General features: G+C 49.9%; 1 protein-coding gene across 4 annotated transcripts in view; it reads right to left on the reverse strand.

Annotated features, from left to right (window-relative positions):
* The window catches only part of LOC140404297 (threonine--tRNA ligase 1, cytoplasmic-like), a 65682-nt gene extending 54283 nt beyond the window's left edge, over window positions 1–11399 (reverse strand). For all 4 annotated transcript variants that reach the window (XM_072492624.1, XM_072492623.1, XM_072492626.1 and 1 more), the window contains exons 1-4: window positions 11141–11399; window positions 1869–1952; window positions 1347–1537; window positions 232–355 (exon numbers count right to left, since the gene is read on the reverse strand). In XM_072492624.1, the coding sequence (XP_072348725.1) occupies window positions 232–355; window positions 1347–1537; window positions 1869–1952; window positions 11141–11377 (636 nt within the window). In that variant the 5' untranslated portion in view covers window positions 11378–11399. The remainder of the gene's footprint in view (window positions 1–231; window positions 356–1346; window positions 1538–1868; window positions 1953–11140) is intronic.
* Between the last annotated feature and the right edge of the window lie 9212 nt (window positions 11400–20611).

Genomic DNA, 20611 nt, shown 5'->3' on the forward strand with positions numbered 1-20611 from the left:
TAATCCTCTTAAACATCGATCCACTTTCGTGACAAAACACCAAAATACGACCTTCCTGTCTACGTGGTAATCACCATTAAGACAGCAACAAGTAAGGTGAGAACTTCTAACTTCAATGCTGTAAAAACCTATTAATTAGCTGAAGTACAAGATAGCATGTTTCAAAATGATTTCACTTTGTTAAATTACATTGAGATTACTGAGATAGCTGAACAGTGGCAGGTAACTTACAGCTTGCGCCTCTGGGTCTTCAAAGCTTAATAGCTGAAGACTGGTATCTCCTTCCAGCGGCCGATCCAGGTCCCACAACTCACCACCCACCTTGGCAATAATGGAACTCTCTGCTAATCTTCGGCTACAGTCAGAAGGAAACCAACAGAGTATTTTTGTGGCACCTACTGAAATAGCTGATGTACCAAACACACGGGGGTTCCGATTTTGCACAGTAAACACGCGGCAAAACTGGAAACACGTGACATCCCTCAGTTCTCAGTTTACAAAGACCGCAACTGGATTCGTACAAAACTGAGGTTCGGCTTCCGGAGGCGACATGAAGCTGGAGGTCACACGTTTGGTGGCTCCTGCCAGAGTCGGTGCTTTTTGGCCCTTTGCACCCAGTTTCGGGGACAGTTTTATGTGAGGATTTGCAGGAAAGTCCGAGGTACTTCAAGGATGTCAAAAACAGGGGTAAAGAATCGGGGGGGATAGGGAATGAGCGAGAGTCCGTCGTCGAGCGTGGTGCGGAACTCAGCGGGAGGCAAGATGGCGGGAGAAGACTCGCCAGATGGAGCCACGCCCATTACAGTGGCAAAGAGGCCAATGTGATGGCCATGGAGTTTGAGTGGCTGTTTTTGAAGTATTTTGACAGGTGGGAGGGTTGGAAGGGCAGGGGGGGCCTTGTCTCGGAGATGTATGGGAGGATATTGGAGGACAGGGTATCGCTGGATAGGGCCAAACCAAATGGGAGGAGGAGTTGGGAAGGGACTGTGGTGTGAGGTGCTGCAGAGGGCGAATGCCTCAACCTCGTGTGCGAGGCTGGGGCTGGTTTACTTGAAAGTGGTACATCGGCCGCACCCAACAAAGTCAAGGGTGGGCCGGTTGTTTGAATCGGTGGAGGATGCGATCTTGAGGAAAAATAAGCTGAAGGGGGTAAGTTTGAAATGTGGGCTGCGATATTGGGGTAAGTGGATATGTAGAGTGACTATTAGTAAGAAGTTTGGGGGACAGGAAACGTTTACAAAAGCCGAACATGGAATGTGATTACTTTAAGTGGCCGGAACTGTGTGAAATGCTGCATGTTGAGCACCAAGGATTGGAATAGAAACAGGAACGTATTGTGGATTTACCTGATTTGACAAGCAACCTGATATGGTGTTGTCCTCCATGATTCCCCACGAATCTGCATGTTGTTTGGCAGTGTGATGGTGATAATTCGAGAGTCCCGTGCAGCCTGCTCACTGAGCATGGAATCATGCTCCCGTTTGAGATGCTCATAAAGGTGGAAACGTTCCTCAACGTAGGGTGGCCACTCGCTCCACTGAAAAGACAAGCACAACTGTGTCAGACCCCCTCCATCCCACACCCAGGAGGGTGGATTCAGTCATTTCCCCCAAGCGACTTACCCAATCCCTTCCGGAAGCCTTAGTTTCCCCTTCACTGGGTCAGCCAAGCAGCCATTCTTCCACCATCAATCAACACAGCACCTCTGGATGAAACACAGGCATGCCCAATCCTCACCCTACCACCCCTCAGCATTTCCACACACTGTGTGCCCCACAGGAGTCGCTTACAAGCTATCCGGGGCAGAAATCCTGGCTGATCCATCCTCCTCCCACCCTTCCAGCCCAGACCAGCACTGGTATAAATACCTCGATTGATTTGGCTTCTCCTCCAGTTGGACTGTTCTCGTCCTTCTTGAGCTGCCGATCCAGCTGCTGAGAATCAACCTCAGTCTGCGGGTTAAACCAGAACAAAATGTAAATACTGAATAAAGTGAGCATTTGGGCTACATACTCCAAAGGTAAATAGTCAGATATTGTTATCACTGGTCTGTGTTTCATTAACTAGAGGTACTAATTGTCGATAGCTACAAAATAGTAAAGGGAAACCGATAAGCCACATGTGCATTTTTCAGCATAAATTATTAGACAATAATTGGGAGCAGGAACTATAACTCTCCCCCCCCCCCCCTCCTCAATCAGAAGATGTAGGCAGGTATCAGCTCTCTCAGCACACAGCAGATGACTACTTCCAGTTTAAAAACCCTGACTTGAGTGGTTAAATAATGGATAAACTTTCCAGAACGTAAGGGGCTGGTTTTAAACTAAATGTAAAGAAGAAAGTTGGCAATGGATTTCGCTGGGTAGACCTCTGACCCTAATCAATGAGCTTGCATGACAATGTCCAATATTTATACAAATATTTGAGGGCACGACAAAATAAGTTATGTTACTAGATGAGTAATCCCAGAAATACAAGTTCAAATACCAACATATCAGATCGGAAATTTTAATTAAATTAAATAAATGTGCATTTTTTTAAACTTGCAAATGTCATGATCATAAAACTGCCAGATTGTCACAAAATCCCATCACATTGATTAATGTTCTTTATGGAGGGAAATCTGTCATCCTGACCCAATCAAAGCTATATGTGACTCAAGACCCACAGAATATAAGTCGGCTAGTTGGCCTTCCAAGCCTGCTCCACGATTCAATAAGAATATTGCTGATGTGACTCGGGGCAATCAGTAACCTGGACTTTAATAGGGGCAGAGTACAAGAGCAAGGAGGTTATGCTGAACTCCCTTCCAGGAACAGATCGCCCATCCTCGCAATCCCCGCCCTCCGCCATAATTGGAACCCACCGTCCATATTCCCCAGGGCAAATCGGTGGTTACCGCAGATTGGGGACCAAACCGATGCTCTCACTTCCCCTATATACCTCCTCCGCTGGCCCCAGATCCATAGAGCCGCCACCACCATAGGGCTGGAGTATCATGCCGGTGGGAGCGGCAGAGGCGCCGTAACCAAGGCTGCCAAACTGGTGCCGCTGCACGAAGCAGCCTCCACCCGCTCCCAAACCGACCCCGTATCCACCATCCATTTCCTTACCATGGCTATGTTAGCTGCCCAGTAGTAATTGCTAAAGTTCGGCAATGCCAGCCCCCCTTCCCCTCGGTTCCTCTTGAGCATCACCTTCCTCACCAGTGGGGACTTTCCCGCCCAAACAAATCCCAGGATAATTTTATCTAGCCTCTTAAAGAAGGACCGCGGAATGAAAATGGGGAGACATTGAAATATGAACAAGAATCTCAGGAGAATCTACATCTTCACCATCTGCACTCTCCCTGCCAATGACAGCGGGAGTGCATCCCATCTCCGGAACTCGTCCCTCACTTGCTCCACCAACCGGGACAGGTTTAGCTTATGCAACTTACCCCAGTCTCGAGCTACTTGTATCCCTAAATATCTGAAGCTTTCCCTTACCAGCCCGAACGGCAGCCCCCTCGGCCTACTCTCCTGACCTCTCACCTGCACTACCCACATTCGCTCTTTGCCATGTTCAATTTATAGCCTGAGAACCAACCAAATTCCCTCAAGGTTTCCAGGATTCCGCCCATCCCCGCCATTGGGTCATCCGCGTATAACGAGACTTTATGTTCCACTCCCCCCCCCCCCCCCCCCCCCCCCCGCCCCCCCGAAACAGCCCTTTCCAGTCCCTTGAAGCTCTCAGAGCAATTGCCAGCGGCTCTATAGCCAGCGCGAACAGCAGTGGGGAGAGGGGGCATCCCGGTCTAGTCCCGCGGTGCAGTCTGAAGTAGTCAGATGTTGTCCTGTTTGTCCTCACACTAGCCTCTGGGGCCTGACATAGCAGCCTAACCCAGTCAATGAATCCCACCCCGAACCCAAAGCGTCCCAGCACCTGGTCGAAAGCCTTTTCGGCATCCATTGCTACCACTACCTCTGCCGCCCTGCTCTCCGGGGGCATCATAATCACATTGAGCAGCCTCCTTAGATTGGCCACCAGTTCCCTGTCCTTTACGAACCCGGTTTGGTCCTCCGCAATCACGTCCGGTACACAGTCCTCAATTCTAGACGGCAAGATCTTGGCTAGTAACTTAGTGTCTGCGTTAATCAAAGAGATCGGCCTATAGGACCCACATGCCTCAGGGTCTTTATCCCGTTTCAGCATAAGCGAGATAGTGGCCTGCGACATCGTCGGGGGTAAGACCCCTCTGTCTCTTGCCTCGTTGAACACCCTGACCAGCACCGGCCCCACTATCTCGGCGAACATTTTATAAAATTCCACCGGGTATCCATCCGGCCCCGGGGCTTTACCCGACTGCATGATCTTCAGGCCCCCCCCCAGTACTTGTTCGGTCCTGATCGGGGCCCCCAGCCCATCTACCAACCCCCTACCTACCGAAGACTCAGATTTAACTCATGTACAAATGCAATGTGAGAAAAAAACCTTTTCACACATTGAATGGTTCTGATCTGGAATGCACGGCCTGGAAGTGTGGTGGAGGGAGGTTCAATTGAGGCAGTCAAGAGGACATTCAATGCTTATTTGAATAGAAATAGTGTGCAGAGATATGGAGAAAAGGCAGGAGAATGGAACTCAGTCATGTCGCCCGCTTGGAGAGCAGGTGCATCGCAATGAACCAAATGGCCTCCTTCTGCGGCATAACAAATCTGTGATTCAATTTCACTTTCCTGCCCATACCCATAACGCTCAATGTCCTGGTAGATCAAAAATCTTTCTATCTCAGTTCTGAATATATTCAATCACACAGCCTCCACTTGTCTTTAGGGTCAAAATGACAAAGATTAACCAACCTCAAATTCCTCATGCTTTGTAATTAAAAGCTAGCTAATTTGCATTTACCCGGGTAACAGGTGGCTGTGTCAGGTTTACATGGAGATGGGGAGAGCTCAGTGAGGCTTTGCTTTGTGTTATCTGTGTTAGGCCATAGCTAGCTGGCAAGATTGCTTAATGTTTGGAAAAGCAGTTAAGAAACGGTCAGCTTTGGGTCTTATCTAGCTGTAGCTCCTTAGAAGTCGAGCGATAAAGCCAGACTTACACCTGAAGTACAGTAAATGCAAAATGTATCACCCATGTTGCAGACTGCGATTGAGAGCTGGTATAGTTTGAGGCTAAGCGGGTGAGGGCAAAATCAATTGGAAGATTTGTTTAGCTAGAAGCCAAAGGAAGAAATTACAGTAATCCTCTCAATAAAAGGCAGTTAATTAACCTGGCTGCAGTTGAAGTTCTGGACTTCACCAACTTGCTTATAGTTTGAAAGCAAGGGTGTTTATCTTTAAGCCATTGTGCAGGAATCACAGAGGCCTGTACTGAGCTGTGAAATCCAGCGCTGTGAGGTCGGAAAATAAATTGTGGAGTTGCTTAGGCAAAAGTTAATGGAAGGATCCATCTGAAATCTTTTAACATGGCAAATAGCTGAAGAGAAATCAGGGTGTATTCAGGACAGTGGTGAAATATCGTTTGAGTTGACTGCAGGAAAAGTGAACAAACATGAAAGGTTTCAGAAGATAAGGGAACGCAATGTGTGGGGAAAGGATAGAAAGAGTTTACTTTGTTTAATTCTTTTTGATATAAGAAAAAGTTTTTTTTATTGAAAACGTGAAATCTTGTGGTGGTTCCATCAGTTAACCACTGGGTGTTCAGATATATATTTTAAATGTTAACGGTCATTAACAGAATTGTAACACACCTCGCCTTAACCTCAAATGGGGGATGCCGTACTCTGAAACTATGTCCCCAAGTTCTAGATTCCTTCAAGGGGAAACATTTTCTCAACACCGAACCTCCAAAGCCTCCTCAGAATTTGGTGAACTGCCGCCAATACCTGTATATCCTACTTATCACTCCAGGAGCTGGTTTAGCTCAGTGGGCTGAACAGTTAGTTTGTGATGCAGAACAAGGCCAGCAGCGCAAGTTCAATTCCTGCACCAACTGAGGTTATTCATGAAGACCCACTTTGTCCCTTGCCAGTGATTCTCAGGTTTAATCACAACCAGTCAGCTCTCACCCTCAAAGGGGAAAGCAGCCGATGGGTCATCTGGGACTGTGATGACTTTTCCTTTATCCTGTTTTAAATGGGGCCAAAACTTTCCAGGGTACTCTAGGTGTAGTTTCATCAGTGCCCTGTACAGCCGTAACAAGTTTTATACTCCATCTCCCTTACCATAACCGGCAACATTTGGTTTCCCTTCCAAATTACTTTCTGCAGCCGAACACCGATTCATGGACAAGAACACCCAGATCCCCCTCTCTTTAAATATTAATATTCTCCAATGTGGTTGAAGAGTTGCAGGCTCATTTAAGACCTCAGTAGATGGTCATCTCTGCCCTTTTGCACGACGTTCCAGGACCAGGTAGGGTCTCATGCTCAGAGTTAAGAGCCATAACTGATGGCAGATTTTTGGGTCTGCGGCTTGGTAAAGCCCCTGGTCTTCACTCTCAGGTCTTAAAAGTGGCTGAGATAGGTGGTGCAATGGTCTTAATTTTCCAAAATTCCCTGATTCCGGGAAGGTTCCATTAGATTGGAAAATAACAAATGCAACTCCTTTATTCAAAAAGGGAAGATAGAAAGCAGGAAAGACTTATTATTAAAGATGCTATATCAGGGCACTTGGAAAAAGTCACAGTAATCAGGCAGAGTCGACACAGTTTTGTGGAAAGGAACTCATGTTTAACCAATTTATTGGAATTCTTTGAAGGAGTTGAATGTGCTGCGGATAAAGGAGAACTAGTGGATGTACTGTATTGGACTTCCAGAAGGTATTTGATAAGGTACAACATCAAAGGTAGGCGGCACGATAGCACTGCTGCTTCACAGCTCCAGGGTCCCAGGTTCGATTCCCGGATTGAGTCACTGTCTGTGTGGAGTCTGCATGTTCTCTCTGTGTCTGCGTGGATTCCTCCGACTGCTCCGGTTTCCTTCCACAAGTCCCGAAAGACGTTGTGACTAGGGGCTTTTCACAGTAATTTCATTGCAGTGTTAATGTAAGCTCACTTGTGACAATAAAGATTATTAAAATAAAAGCTAGGTGTAGGATTTCAGGTTGGCTAGCTAACAGGAAACAGTTGGTATAAATGGGTCCTTTCCTATTTGGCAGAATGTGATAAGTGGTGTGCCACAGGGATCATTGCTGGGACCTCAACTTTTGTCAATTTAAATAAATGACTTGGATGAAAGAACTGAAGGTATGGCTGCTAATTTATTTTTAAATTTAGCGTACCCAATTCATTTTTCCAATTAAGGAGCAATTTAGCGTGGCCAATCCACCTACACTGCACATCTTTGGGTTGTGGGTGCAAAACCCACGCAAACACGGGGAAAATGTGTAAACTCCACACGGACAGTGACCCAGAACCGGGAACGAACCTGGCACCTCGGCGCCATGCTAACCATTGTGGCACCATGCTGCCCTGGTTGTTAAATTTGATGGCAACACAAAGATATCCACAAAACTAAATTGTGTACAGGACATAAGGAGGCTACAAAGGACATAGTTAAGAGGGGAAAATTCTGGCATGTGAGATATCATGTGGGAAAATATAAATTGTCCATTTTGGAAGAAAAAATGAAAAAGCTTATTATCTAAAGAGACAGATTGCATAGCTCTGAGCTGCAAACGGATCTGGATGTCCTTTTGCATGAACCACTAAATGCTAGTATACAGGAACACCAAGTATTTAGGAAAGCTACTAAGACGTTGTTTATTGTGAAGGGAATTGATTACATAACTATGCTTCAGGTGTCCAAGGCATTGGGGAGACCACATCTGGAAGGGTGTACAGTACTGGTCTTCTTATCCAGGAAAGATGTAAATTTGTTAAAGACAGTTCAGAGAAGGTTTAATAGACAAATACCAGGAATGGGCAGATTGTCTTACGAGGAAAGGGTAGAGAGGTTAGGTTTGTATCCATTCAAGTTCGAGGAGTAAGAGGTAACTTTATCAAAACCTTTTAAGATCAAGAGGGGTCTTGTCAGGGTGGATGGGGAGAGGATGTTTCCTCTTGTCGGAGAATCTAGAACTAAGGGTCATTGTTTTTAAAAGGGGGTTTACTCAGCTGGTTTGTGATGCAGAACAAGGCCAGCAGCGTGGGTTCAATTCCCATATCGGCTGAAGTTATTCATGAAGGCCCACCTTCTCAACCTTGTCCTCGACTTGAGGTTTGGTGATCCTTAGGTTAAACACCACCTGTCAACTTTCACCCTCAAAGGGGAAAGGAGCCTATGGTCACCTGGGACTATGGCGACTATACCTTTTCTCATTTTAAACAAGAGTGACGACAACATTTTTTCTGAGGGTCGTGAGTCTCTGGAACTTGCTTCCACTGCCTTTTGTCGAAGAGGAGTCTTTGAAATTTTTTACGGCAGAGCTATTTGGATTCTTCATCAACAAGGGGGTGAAAGGCTGAGGGCAGTGCTCTGAATTTGTATGATTGTAAAAGTAAGAAGCGACCTGATTGAAACTAAGATCCTGAGGGTCCTGTCAGGGTGAATGTGGAAAAGATATTTCATCTCGTGGGAGAACCTAAAACTAGGGGTCACTATTTTAAAAAAATTAGGGGTCGCCTATTTAAGGCAGAGATTAGGATTTTCTCTCTCAAAGGGTAGAGTGTTTTGAACTCCCATCCACAAAATGCACTGGAAGCAGTCTTTGAATATTTTTACAGCAGAGCTCGATAGATTGTTGAGAAACAAGGGGGTGAGGTTTTCGGGTAGGCAAGAGGTTACAAGCAAATCAGCCAATCTTATTGAATGGCGGAGCAGGCACGAGGAGCCAAGAGGCCTCCTCCTACTTCGTATGGTAGAACCAGCTTGTTTCCAAAAGTGACAGCTAAGGAGCAGGAACCTCAAAGGGCAGCAGCTGCTTTGCAGATGGGAGGGTCCTTCTGGAAGGATGAGGATGGTTTTCCTGGAAAATGCAAGAGGGAAACACCTCCCATTGTTTTGTATATATTGCTCTATTCTCACATATCACCAATCCCGTACCAGCCTCCCCGAACAGGCGCCGGAATGTGGTGACTAGGGGCTTTTCACAGTAACTTTATTTGAAGCCGACTTGTGACAATAATCGATTTTCATTTCATTTTTTCAATTTTCATTTCACTGAGGGACATGGGGCCTCCCTGTGAGCAGATCAGCGGCACAATGCACTTGGTGCACCGTCCCGTGATGGGTGCACAGAGCAGCGTGCCGGCAGCAGCCAGCCCTGGCGCTGAAGCTCGGGACTGTGTCCGGACCCCGGGACTGTAGCCCGGGCCGCGGGACTGTAGCCCGGGCCGCGGGGCTGTAGCCCGGGCCCCGGGACTGTAGCCCGGGCCCCGGGACTGTAGCCCGGGCCCCGGGACTGTAGCCCGGGCCCCGGGACTGTAGCCCGGGCCCCGGGACTGTAGCCCGGGCCCCGGGACTGTACTCCGGGCCCCGGGACTGTACTCCGGGCCCCGGGACTGCACCCCGGGACTGTGTCCGGACCCTGGGACTGTGTCCGGACCCTGGGACTGTACTCCGGGCCCCGGGACTGTACTCCGGGCCCCGGGACTGTACCCCGGGACCCGGGACTGTACCCCGGGACCCGGGACTGTACCCCGGGACCCGGGACTGTACCCCGGGACTGTACCCGGGCCCCGGGACTGTACCCCGGGACTGCACCCGGACCGCACCCGGACCCCGGGACTGTACTCCGGGCCCCGGGACTGCACCCTGGGACTGTACTCCGGGCCCCGGGACTGTACCCCGGGACTGTGTCCGGGCCCCGGGACTGTGTCCGGGCCCCGGGACTGTGTCCGGGCCCCGGGACTGTGTCCGGGCCCCGGGACTGTGTCCGGGCCCCGGGACTGTGTCCGGGCCCCGGGACTGTGTCCGGGCCCCGGGACTGTGTCCGGGCCCCGGGACTGTGTCCGGGCCCCGGGACTGTGTCCGGGCCCCGGGACTGTGTCCGGGCCCCGGGACTGTGTCCGGGCCCCGGGACTGTGTCCGGGCCCCGGGACTGTGTCCGGGCCCCGGGACTGTGTCCGGGCCCCGGGACTGTGTCCGGGCCCCGGGACTGTGTCCGGGCCCCGGGACTGTGTCCGGGCCCCGGGACTGTGTCCGGGCCCCGGGACTGTGTCCGGGCCCCGGGACTGTACCCGGGCCCCGGGACTGTACCCGGACCCCGGGACTGTGTCCGGACCCCGGGACTGTGTCCGGACCCCGGGACTGTGTCCGGACCCCGGGACTGTACTCTGGGCCCCGGGACTGTGTCCGGACCCCGGGACTGTACCCGGGACTGTGTCCGGACCCCGGGACTGTACCCGGGACTGTGTCCGGACCCCGGGACTGTACCCGGGACTGTGCCCGGACCCCGGGACTGTGTCCGGACCCCGGGACTGTGTCCGGACCCCGGGGCTGTGTCCGGACCCCGGGGCTGTGTCCGGACCCCGGGGCTGTGTCCGGACCCCGGGGCTGTACTCCGGGCCCCGGGACTGTACTCCGGGCCCCGGGACTGTACTCCGGGCCCCGGGACTGTACTCCGGGCCCCGGGACTGTACTCCGGGCCCCGGGACTGTACTCCGGGCCCCGGGACTGTACCCGGGCCCCGGGACTGTACCCGGACCCCGGGACTGTACCCGGACCCCGGGACTGTACTCCGGGCCCCGGGACTGTACTCCGGGCCCCGGGACTGCACCCCGGGACTGTGTCCGGACCCTGGGACTGTGTCTGGACCCTGGGACTGTACTCCGGGCCCCGGGACTGTACCCCGGGCCCCGGGACTGTACCCCGGGACCCGGGACTGTACCCCGGGACCCGGGACTGTACCCCGGGACCCGGGACTGTACCCCGGGACCCGGGACTGTACCCCGGGACCCGGGACTGTACCCGGGCCCCGGGGCTGTACTCGGGCCCCGGGACTGTACCCGGACCGCACCCGGACCCCGGGACTGTACTCCGGGCCCCGGGACTGTACCCCGGGACTGTGTCCGGGCCCCGGGACTGTGTCCGGGCCCCGGGACTGTGTCCGGGCCCCGGGACTGTGTCCGGACCCCGGGACTGTACCCCGGACCCCGGGACTGTACCCCGGACCCCGGGACTGTACCCCGGGACTGGACCCCGGGACTGTACCTGGACCCCGGAGCCCTGCGCTGAGCTCCGGCCTCTCCTCAGCTCCGCACACACGCTCCGCTCCAGGTGCAGCCGCCGGTATTTGAGTTTCTCGTTCTCCTCTCTGAGGCTCTGCAGCTCCGGGCCGATGACCAACTCCTCGGCGCCCCGCTGGAGCCGCTCCGTGGCGGCTCTGAGCTGCCGGAGCTCCGTTTCTTGCTCAGCCAGGCGCAGCTCGAAGGCAGCCACGGTCGACATTGCTCTGTGGGACCCGGCACTGCGCAGCCGCAGTGAAGGGCCCGGTACTGCGCAGCCGCACTCAGGGGCTCGGTACTGCGCAGCCGCACTCAGGGGCTCGGTACTGCGCAGCCGCGCTGAGGGGCTCGGTACTGCGCAGCCGCGCTGAGGGGCCCGGTACTGCGCAGCCGCACTGAGGGCCCGCTGACAAACTGTTGAGGGCTGTGGTGATGATTGAACAGCAGCAAGAACCATGTGGAGCAATTGGACCCGGGCTCAGAATGAAAAGGTTCCTGGTTTCAGCTCCATCCTTGTGTAAAGTGAGCGGGAATAGCAGATGTTTTGATGGAATTTTGTGAGGAGCTGACGAGACCACTCGGCCCATCAAGTCCATTCAATCATGGCTGATATTTCCTCATCCCCATAACCCCTCATCCCCTTATTGATCAGAACCTATCTATCTCTGTCTTAAAGACCCTCTGGCTGAAGAAATCCTCCTCATCTCGGTTTTAAAGGATCGTCCCTTTAGTCTGAGATGGTGTCCTCTGCTTCTAGTTTTTCCTACAAGTGGAAACATCCTCTCCACGTCCACTCTATCCGGGCCTTGCAGTATCCTGTAAATTTCAATAAGATCCCCCCTCATCCCTCTAAACTCCAACGAGTACAGACCCAGAGTCCTCAATCCATTCCTCATATGACAAGTTCTTCATTCCAGGGATCATTCTTGTGAACCTCCACTGGACCCTAAGGCCAGCACATTCTTCCTTAGATACGGGGCCCAAAACTGCTCACAATACTCCAAATGGGGTCTGACCAGAGCCTTATACAGCCTCAGAAGTACATCCCTGGTCATGCCCTCTCGACATGAATGCTAACATTGCATTTGTCTTCTTAACTGCTGACTGCATATTAACCATTAGAAAATCCTAGGACTCCCTAGTCCCTTTGTGCTTCAGATATCCAAACGTATTTTCCCATTTAGAAAATAGTCTCTGTTTCTATTCTTAGTACCGAAGTGCATAACGTCACATTTTTCCACATTGTATTCCATCTGCCACTTCTTTGCCTACTCTCCTAGCCTGTCCAGGTCCTTTTGCAGCCCGCCTGCTTCCTCAACGCAACCTGTCCCTCTATATATCTTTGTATCATCTGAAAACTTAACAACAATGCCCTCAGTTCCTTCTTCCAGATCGTTAATGTTTACAATAATGATCTTTATTTTTCACAAGTAGGCTTCCATTAACGCTGCAATGAAGTTACTGTGAAAATCCCCTGGTCTCCACATTCCAGCAGATGGAGTTTAATTTGGATAAATGTGAGGTGATGCATTTTGGTAGATCAAATCAGGCCAGGACCTACTCAGTTAATGGTGGGGAATTGGGGAGAGTTACAGAGCAAAGAGACCTCGGGGGACAGGTTCATAGCTCCTTGAAGGTGGAATTGGAGTTGGGATGTCTTGTTGAAGTTCTACAAGACATTAGTAAGACCACAGATGGAATACTGTGTTCAGTTCTGGTCACTCTATTATCGGAAGGATTTTGTTAAACTAGAAAGAGTGTAGAAGAGATCTACCAAGATGCTACCAGGACTTGATGGTCTGAGGCTGGATAGGCTGAGACTTTTTTCCCTGAAGGCTTAGGGATGATCTTACAGAGGTCTATAAAATAATGAGGGCCATAGATAAGGTAGATAGTCAACATCTTTTCTCAAAGGTAGAGGAGTCTAGAACTAGAGGACATAGGTTTAAGGTGGGATGGGAGAGATACAAAAGAGTTCAGGGGGGAAATTTCTTCACACAGAGGGTGGTGAGCATCTGGAATGAGCTGCCAGAGGCAGTGGTAGAGGCGGGTACAATTTTGTCCTTTAAAAAAGTTAGACAGTTGCATCGGCATAGTGGGTATAGAGGGATATGGGCCAAATGCGGGCAAGTGGGACTAGCTTAATGATAGAAATTGGGCGGCATGGACAAGCTGGGCCGAAGGGCCTGTTTCCATGCTGTAAACATCTATGACTGACCTCCTCAAAGAATTCTAACAGATTTTTCAGACATGACCGCCCCTTGATGAAGCCATGCTGACTGAGCCCTTTTTTTTTTAGAAAATATTTTATTGAAGCATTTGTAATTTTCAGGATTTAACATATTGACATTTCTAAAACAACCGCGCGGGTCGACGCACAGAATACCCCCTAAAATAACAATAAACCACGTACCCCACTTCTTCCGCCCTATCCCCAGTTACCCGTATACTAAATTCCCTGTCCTGATTTAACATTACCATACCTCCTATTTTCCTCCCCCCTCCCCTCCTTTTCCCCCTTATTGCTGACCTTCAGTTTTTGTTGAAGAAATCGATGAACGACCGCCAACTCCGGGCGAATCCCTGTATTGATCCTCTCAGAGCGAACTTAATTTTCTCCAGACTGAGAAACTCTACCATATCGCTGACCCACACTCCTGATTTCGGGGGCTCCCGAGTCCCTCCATCTCAGCAAGATCCGTCTCCATCCACCAGGGAGAAGAAAGCAAGAATATCGGCATCCTTCCCCCCTTTGCCCCCCGATCTTGCGACACCCCAAAATTGCTAATTCTGGACTCGGAGTTACCCTACCTTCCAGGACTTCCGACATAACATCTGCAAATCCCTGCCAGAATTCCGTCAGTTTCGGACATGGCCAAAACATATGAACATTTGGTTGGCCGGGCTACCCCCACGACTGAGCCCTTTTTACCATGCACTTCCAAGTACCCTGCAATCTCATCCTGCACAATGGACTCCATCCTTTCTTGCATAGGGACATTACATTCACCATTTTCCGTACCCCAGTGAGAGTCAGTGTGTGTGGGACCCGTACCCCAGTGAGAGTCAGTGTGTGTGGAACCCGTACCCCAGTGAGAGTCAGTGTGTGTGGGACCCGTACCCCAGTGAGAGTCAGTGTGTGTGGAACCCGTACCCCAGTGAGAGTCAGTGTGTGTGGAACCCGTACCCCAGTGAGAGTCAGTGTGTGTGGGACCCGTACCCCAGTGAGAGTCAGTGTGTGTGGGACCCGTACCCCAGTGAGAGTCAGTGTGTGTGGAACCCGTACCCCAGTGAGAGTCCGTGTGTGTGGAACCCCACCCCAGTGAGAGTCAGTGTGTGTGGAACCCGTACCCCAGTGAGAGTCAGTGTGTGTGGGACCCGTACCCCAGTGAGAGTCAGTGTGTGTGGGACCCGTACCCCAGTGAGAGTCAGTGTGTGTGGAACCCGTACCCCAGTGAGAGTCAGTGTGTGTGGAACCCGTACCCCAGTGAGAGTCAGTGTGTGTGGAACCCCCACCCCAGTGAGAGTCAGTGTGTGTGGAACCCATACCCCAGTGAGAGTCAGTGTGTGTGGAATCCATACCCAAGTGAGAGTCAGTGTGTGTGGAACCCTTACCCCAGTGAGAGTCAGTGTGTGTGGAACCAGTACCCCAGTGAGAGTCAGTGTGTGTGGGACCCGTACCTCAGTGAGAGTCAGTGTGTGTGTGGGACCCGTACCCCAGTGAAAGTCAGTGTGTGTGGGTCCCGTACCCCAGTGAGAGTCAGTGTGTGTGGGACCCGTACCCCAGTGAGAGTCAGTGTGTGTGGGTCCCGTACCCCAGTGAGAGTCAGTGTGTGTGGGACCCGTACCCCAGTGAGAGTCAGTGCCTGTGGACTATGTATTACAGATACTTTAGAAGAGAACAGTAAAGAATTGGAGAACAAATTCACCCTTCCCCCCCTTCCCAAGACTGAAGAGTAGATTCAGGTCAGTCTGACCAAGGAGCGCATATTCCTGATGCAATAAGTCAGACTTAATCAGTTAATGGTGGGTGAGAATGATTCAAAATCCTGAACTTGTCATAATCCTCTTACCTATTGAGCCTGGAGTGAGCTCACCGTGTTTGGCTGCTCCAGCCTCTGTTTGTGTCAGAGATCCATCGTTAACAGACCTCACTATGTGGCACTCCTGCCAACTGCCAAATAGTATGCATTTTATTTGCTGATCAGCAGAATCCTAAATCCCACAAAGACATTTTATTTCATTTCTCAGTGACTACATGTCCCGTGACACCACACTGCGCTTGCTGAGCAAGCCAGAGAGAAGAATCAAGCAGTCATCGTGGGTACAACAGAGGAACATCAGGCTGCTGAGAAATCACCACGAGAGAATCAGGAGAGAGTTGGATATCAGCAAAATCCTACAGCGCCTGGTGAATTGCAAGGTATTCTCCCTGGCAGAATACCAGGAAATCGTGTCCCACAAATGTAGAGGCCAACAGGCAGAAACCTTTGTGGACAAACTTTGTTTGAAAGGTCCCCACGCATTTTCTTCCTTCTGTTCTGCGCTGGAGGATGTCAGTCCCAGTCTACTCCCCTGCTTCACGATGGACTGTGAAGGTGAGATACTCTAGGCTCCCCAGAATATAGATCACACAGATACAGTGTTGAATTCACCCAACTAAAAAAGCACAGCTGCCTGGTCTGGGTGGGACTCTAAATTATCCTGCAGATTTATCACTAAAGTGTTCATCAGTCATTGTTAACAAGTCAACTTCCAAAAGGTTTTTGATATAGCGCCGCACAACAGACTTGTAAAACTGGCTGAACAGAGAGTATTGGTTCATGGATGTTTTGGGGGCTAAATTAAGACTTTTGGTGGAGTTCCCAAGGGTTGATATTGGGACCTTTGCTCTTCCTGATATAAATTAATGATCTAGACCTTGGTGTGCACATTTTGTGGATAATACAAAACTTGGAAGCATTGTGAACTGTGAGGAGGACAGTTTAGAACCTCCAAAGAACATGGACAAGTTGATGGAATGAGTACAACATTGTTACAAGAGACTATACAACACTGATACATCAGACCGTACAACACTGATACATCAGACCGTACAACACTGATACATCAGACCGTACAACACTGATACATCAGACCGTACAACACTGATACATCAGACCGTACAACACTGTTACATCAGACCGTACAACACTGATACAACAGACCGTAAAAGACTGTGACAACAGACCATAAAAGACTGTTACACCAGACTGTGCAACACTTACATCAGACCGCACAACACTGTTGCACCAGACCATACAACACTTACATCAGACCATATAACACTGTTACACCAGACCGTACAACACTGATACACCAGTCCATACAACACTTACATCAGAACGTACAACACTGTTACATCAGACTGTACAACACTGATACACCAGACCGCACAACACTGTTACACCAGACCGTACAACACTATTACATCAGACCGTACAACACTGTTACACCAGACCGTACAACACTGATACACCAGACCGTACAACACTGATACACCAGACCATACAACACTGTTACACCAGACCGTACAACACATACATCAGACCGTATAACACTGTTACACCAGACCGTACAATACTGTTACACCAGAGCGTACAACACTGATACACCAGACCGTACAACACTGATACACCAGACCATACAACACTGTTACACCAGACCGTACAACACATACATCAGACCGTACAACACTGTTACACCAGACCGTACAACACTATTACACCAGACCATACAACACTGATACACCAGACCGTACAACACTGTTACACCAGACCGTACAACACTATTACATCAGACCGTACAACACTGTTACACCAGACCGTACAACACATACATCAGACCGTATAACACTGTTACACCAGACCGTACAACACTGTTACACCAGACCGTACAACACTGATACACCAGACCGTACAACACTGATACACCAGACCGTACAACACTATTACATCAGACCGTACAACACTGTTACACCAGACCGTACAACACTGATACACCAGACCGTACAACACTGATACACCAGACCGTACAACACTATTACATCAGACCGTACAACACTGTTACACCAGACCGTACAACACTGTTACACCAGACCGTACAACACTGATACACCAGACCGTACAACACTGATACACCAGACCGTACAACACTGACAAATGAGACCAAGCAACATTGTTACACAAGACCGTACAACACATTACACCAGACTGTACAATACTATGCCACAAGATCAGTCCTGTCGCTTGTCAAGGAATTTTAAACTGTTCAGCCAGACGGGATTTTGTTTGCAAAAGTGTACTTTATTCGTAAAATATCTGGAAGAACATTACACACATTTCAAAATGACCATCGCACGAATTACATAATATTCAGGTTTTCCGCGTGCATCATGTTGCATCTTGAGGTGTTTCAATACAGTCAAAGAAACATTACAGACATTTCAAAATGGTCATTACAAATTGTGCAACAGTAATTATGTTGTCTATCTGGATCTAGTTGCACTCTGAGGTGCTTCAATGCAATTGTGATATGTGTAATATTCACTGTGTACATTCTATGTGAATCTTTTTTAAAATAAATTTAGAGTACCCAATTCTTTTTTTTCCAATTAAGGGGCAATTTAGCGCGGCCAATCCACCTACCCTGCACATCTTTGGGTTGTGGGGGTGAGACCCACGCAAACACGGGGAGAATGTGCAAACTCCACACGGGCAGTGACCCGGGGCCAGGATCAAACCCGGGACCTCAGTGCCATGAGGCAGCAATGCTAACCACTGCGCTGCCCTTCAATGAAATGAAATGAAAATTGCTTATTGTCACAAGTAGGCTTCAAATGAAGTTACTGTGAAAAGCCCCTAGTCGCCACATTCCGGCGCCTTTTCGGGGAGGCTGATACAGGAATTGGACCAGTGCTGCTGGCCTGCCTAGGTCTGTTTTAAATGCCAGCTATTTAGCCCACTGTGCTAAATCAGCCCCTGTGAGTCCTGCTCCAGGCCTTCTTTACAAAGGCACATTCCACAAGGAGGTGGACAACAGTCTCTTCCTCACCCCAGTCATCTCGAGAGCAGTGTGCAGATGGGGTGAGATTCCGGGCGGGTAGGGACGATCTGACACAAAGGTCTTTCTCACTATCAGCTAAGCTAGGTCTTGGTGCCTGTTTGAATGTTGTGGTGATGAGGAATTCAGCCAAATCACCTTGATGGTTTGCTCAGGGAACCGTCCGACAAGATCCACCATCTTCTTTTCCCATAGGACCTCTGGGGCATTATGTGCAACCACTGCCTGATGGACTTGTGGTCAAAGGTTTCTCTGCATCCATAATTCCACAAGGGCCTGCACAGTCCAGCTAAATGGAGCGTTCTGCGGCCGCATGGCCAGACCCATCCTTCACAACATTGGGGACGGCGAGAATGTCCAATTCACCTAACAGCACGTCTTTTGGGACTTGTGGGAGGAAACCGGAGCACCCGGAGGAAACCCACGCAGACACGGGGAGAACGTGCAGACTCCGCACAGACAGTGACCCAAGCCGGGAATCGAACCTGGGACGCTGGCGCTGTGAAGGAACAGTGCTAACCACCGTGCCGCATGTCAGAATCCACAAGGACCATAAGATTTAATTGGAAAAGTTTCCGATTCCCACTCGTTAATTGAAACTGCGCGAATGATGTTTGCTCGACCAGTTGGATACATTTGTGGATCGTTCCCCAAACCCTATTTTGGAGAACACACCCATCATGTGGGTGCATCCAGGCTGAAGGTATCCACACCCCTCTACCACACATTGGTGATCATATCACTGAGTAGCGTGAGGCTATCAGAGACTTTTCTGCTGTGTACAGCACAGGTCTGGTCAGGGTGAATCACCGACTCCAGAGCTGACCTGACCAGACTGGTGATGATCTTGGACAGAATTTTACAGTCCACATTCAATCGTGAAATGGGTCGGCAATTTCTAAATTATTCCCTTTCCCCCTTCCGCTTGTTGATGGAGGTGATGACGTGCCTTTCCTCGTGGATTCTGACACGCTCCCGGCCAGAAGCGTGCTCTCGTACACCTCCAGCAGGTCAGGGCCGATCCAGTCCCTCAGCCAGATAGGATTTAAAGGGAATGTGCGCTGATCACACAGCAAGCTTCTTGCTCAAACAGCCTCAGTGGGGATCTCCCCTCTCACACAGCTGGGTAAATGTTTCCCGGAGTGTATACGTTGCATAATGCATTGTTAGGCTGTACTGCAAAAGAAAACATTGGAGTGAGATATGGAGCAGGCCAGCCCTTTAGGTGAAGCCCCAGAGGCCGTAGTATGTGTTTATCAGTAAATGACCTAATTACATCACATTGAATTAAACGTTAATCTGCTGATGAATTATTCATATCAACACTTTGCAGTTCAATGGTTCATTGTGGAGCTGCATCATGTGTTGTACAAGCCCACGCAGTCCAGAAGGTGGCAGGCTCTGCGCCTGAAGGGCTCAGCTGGTTCAGATCAGCAGAGACCCAGAAGCTGCAGAAACCTGAGTTACTATAAGCCACAGCCTTCACCAGGGAACCACTACCAATCACAACCCATAGTTGTACTGACAGTGTCATGTACCCCAACCACAGGCGTGGGATTTACCTTCAGTTACAGGTTCTACAAGGTTCCGTACACTACCTGAACTCATTCTAATGCTAATTGTAAGAAAATGAAATCATAATCTTCATCAAATATCAGTTCAGGTTCCTCAGCTCCTGACCGCATTGCAGCCTTGGTTCAAACATGAACAAAAGAGCTCAATTCCAGAGGTGAAAGCCCTTGACATCAAGGTAACATCGACTGACTGTGACATCGAGGAGCCCTCGCAAAACTGGAGTCAATGGGAATCGGGGAAAAGCTCCACTTGTTGGAGTCACAAAGGAAAATGATTGCGGTTGTTGGAGGTCAGTCATCTCAGTCCCTGGACATCAGTGCAGGAGATGCTCAGGGTCATGGCCGAAACCCAACCATCTTCAGCTGCTTTATCAGTGATCTTCCTTCCATCATAAGATCAGAAGTGGGGATGATCGCTGATGACTGCACAATGTTCAGCACCATTCGCGACTCCGCAGATCGTGAGGGAGTCCATGTCCAAATGCAGCAAGACCTGGGCAATATCCAGGCTTGGGTTGATAAATGGCAAATTACATTCAATGGCTTTACTAACACTTAATTTCCTCTCTGTCAACATCCTGGGGGTTACCATTGATTCGGAACTGAACTGGACTAGCCATGTAAATACTGTGGCTGTAAGAGGCTAGGAATCCTGCAGTGGGTAACTCACCTCCTGACTCCGCAAAACCTGTCCACAATCTATAAGTCACAAGTCATGTGTGGTGGAATACTCTTCCTTTGCCTGGATGAGTGCAACTCCAACAACACTGAAGAAACTTTTC

Source organism: Scyliorhinus torazame, chromosome 30 (genome assembly GCF_047496885.1).
Source record: "Scyliorhinus torazame isolate Kashiwa2021f chromosome 30, sScyTor2.1, whole genome shotgun sequence".
NCBI classification, from domain to species: domain Eukaryota; kingdom Metazoa; phylum Chordata; class Chondrichthyes; order Carcharhiniformes; family Scyliorhinidae; genus Scyliorhinus; species Scyliorhinus torazame.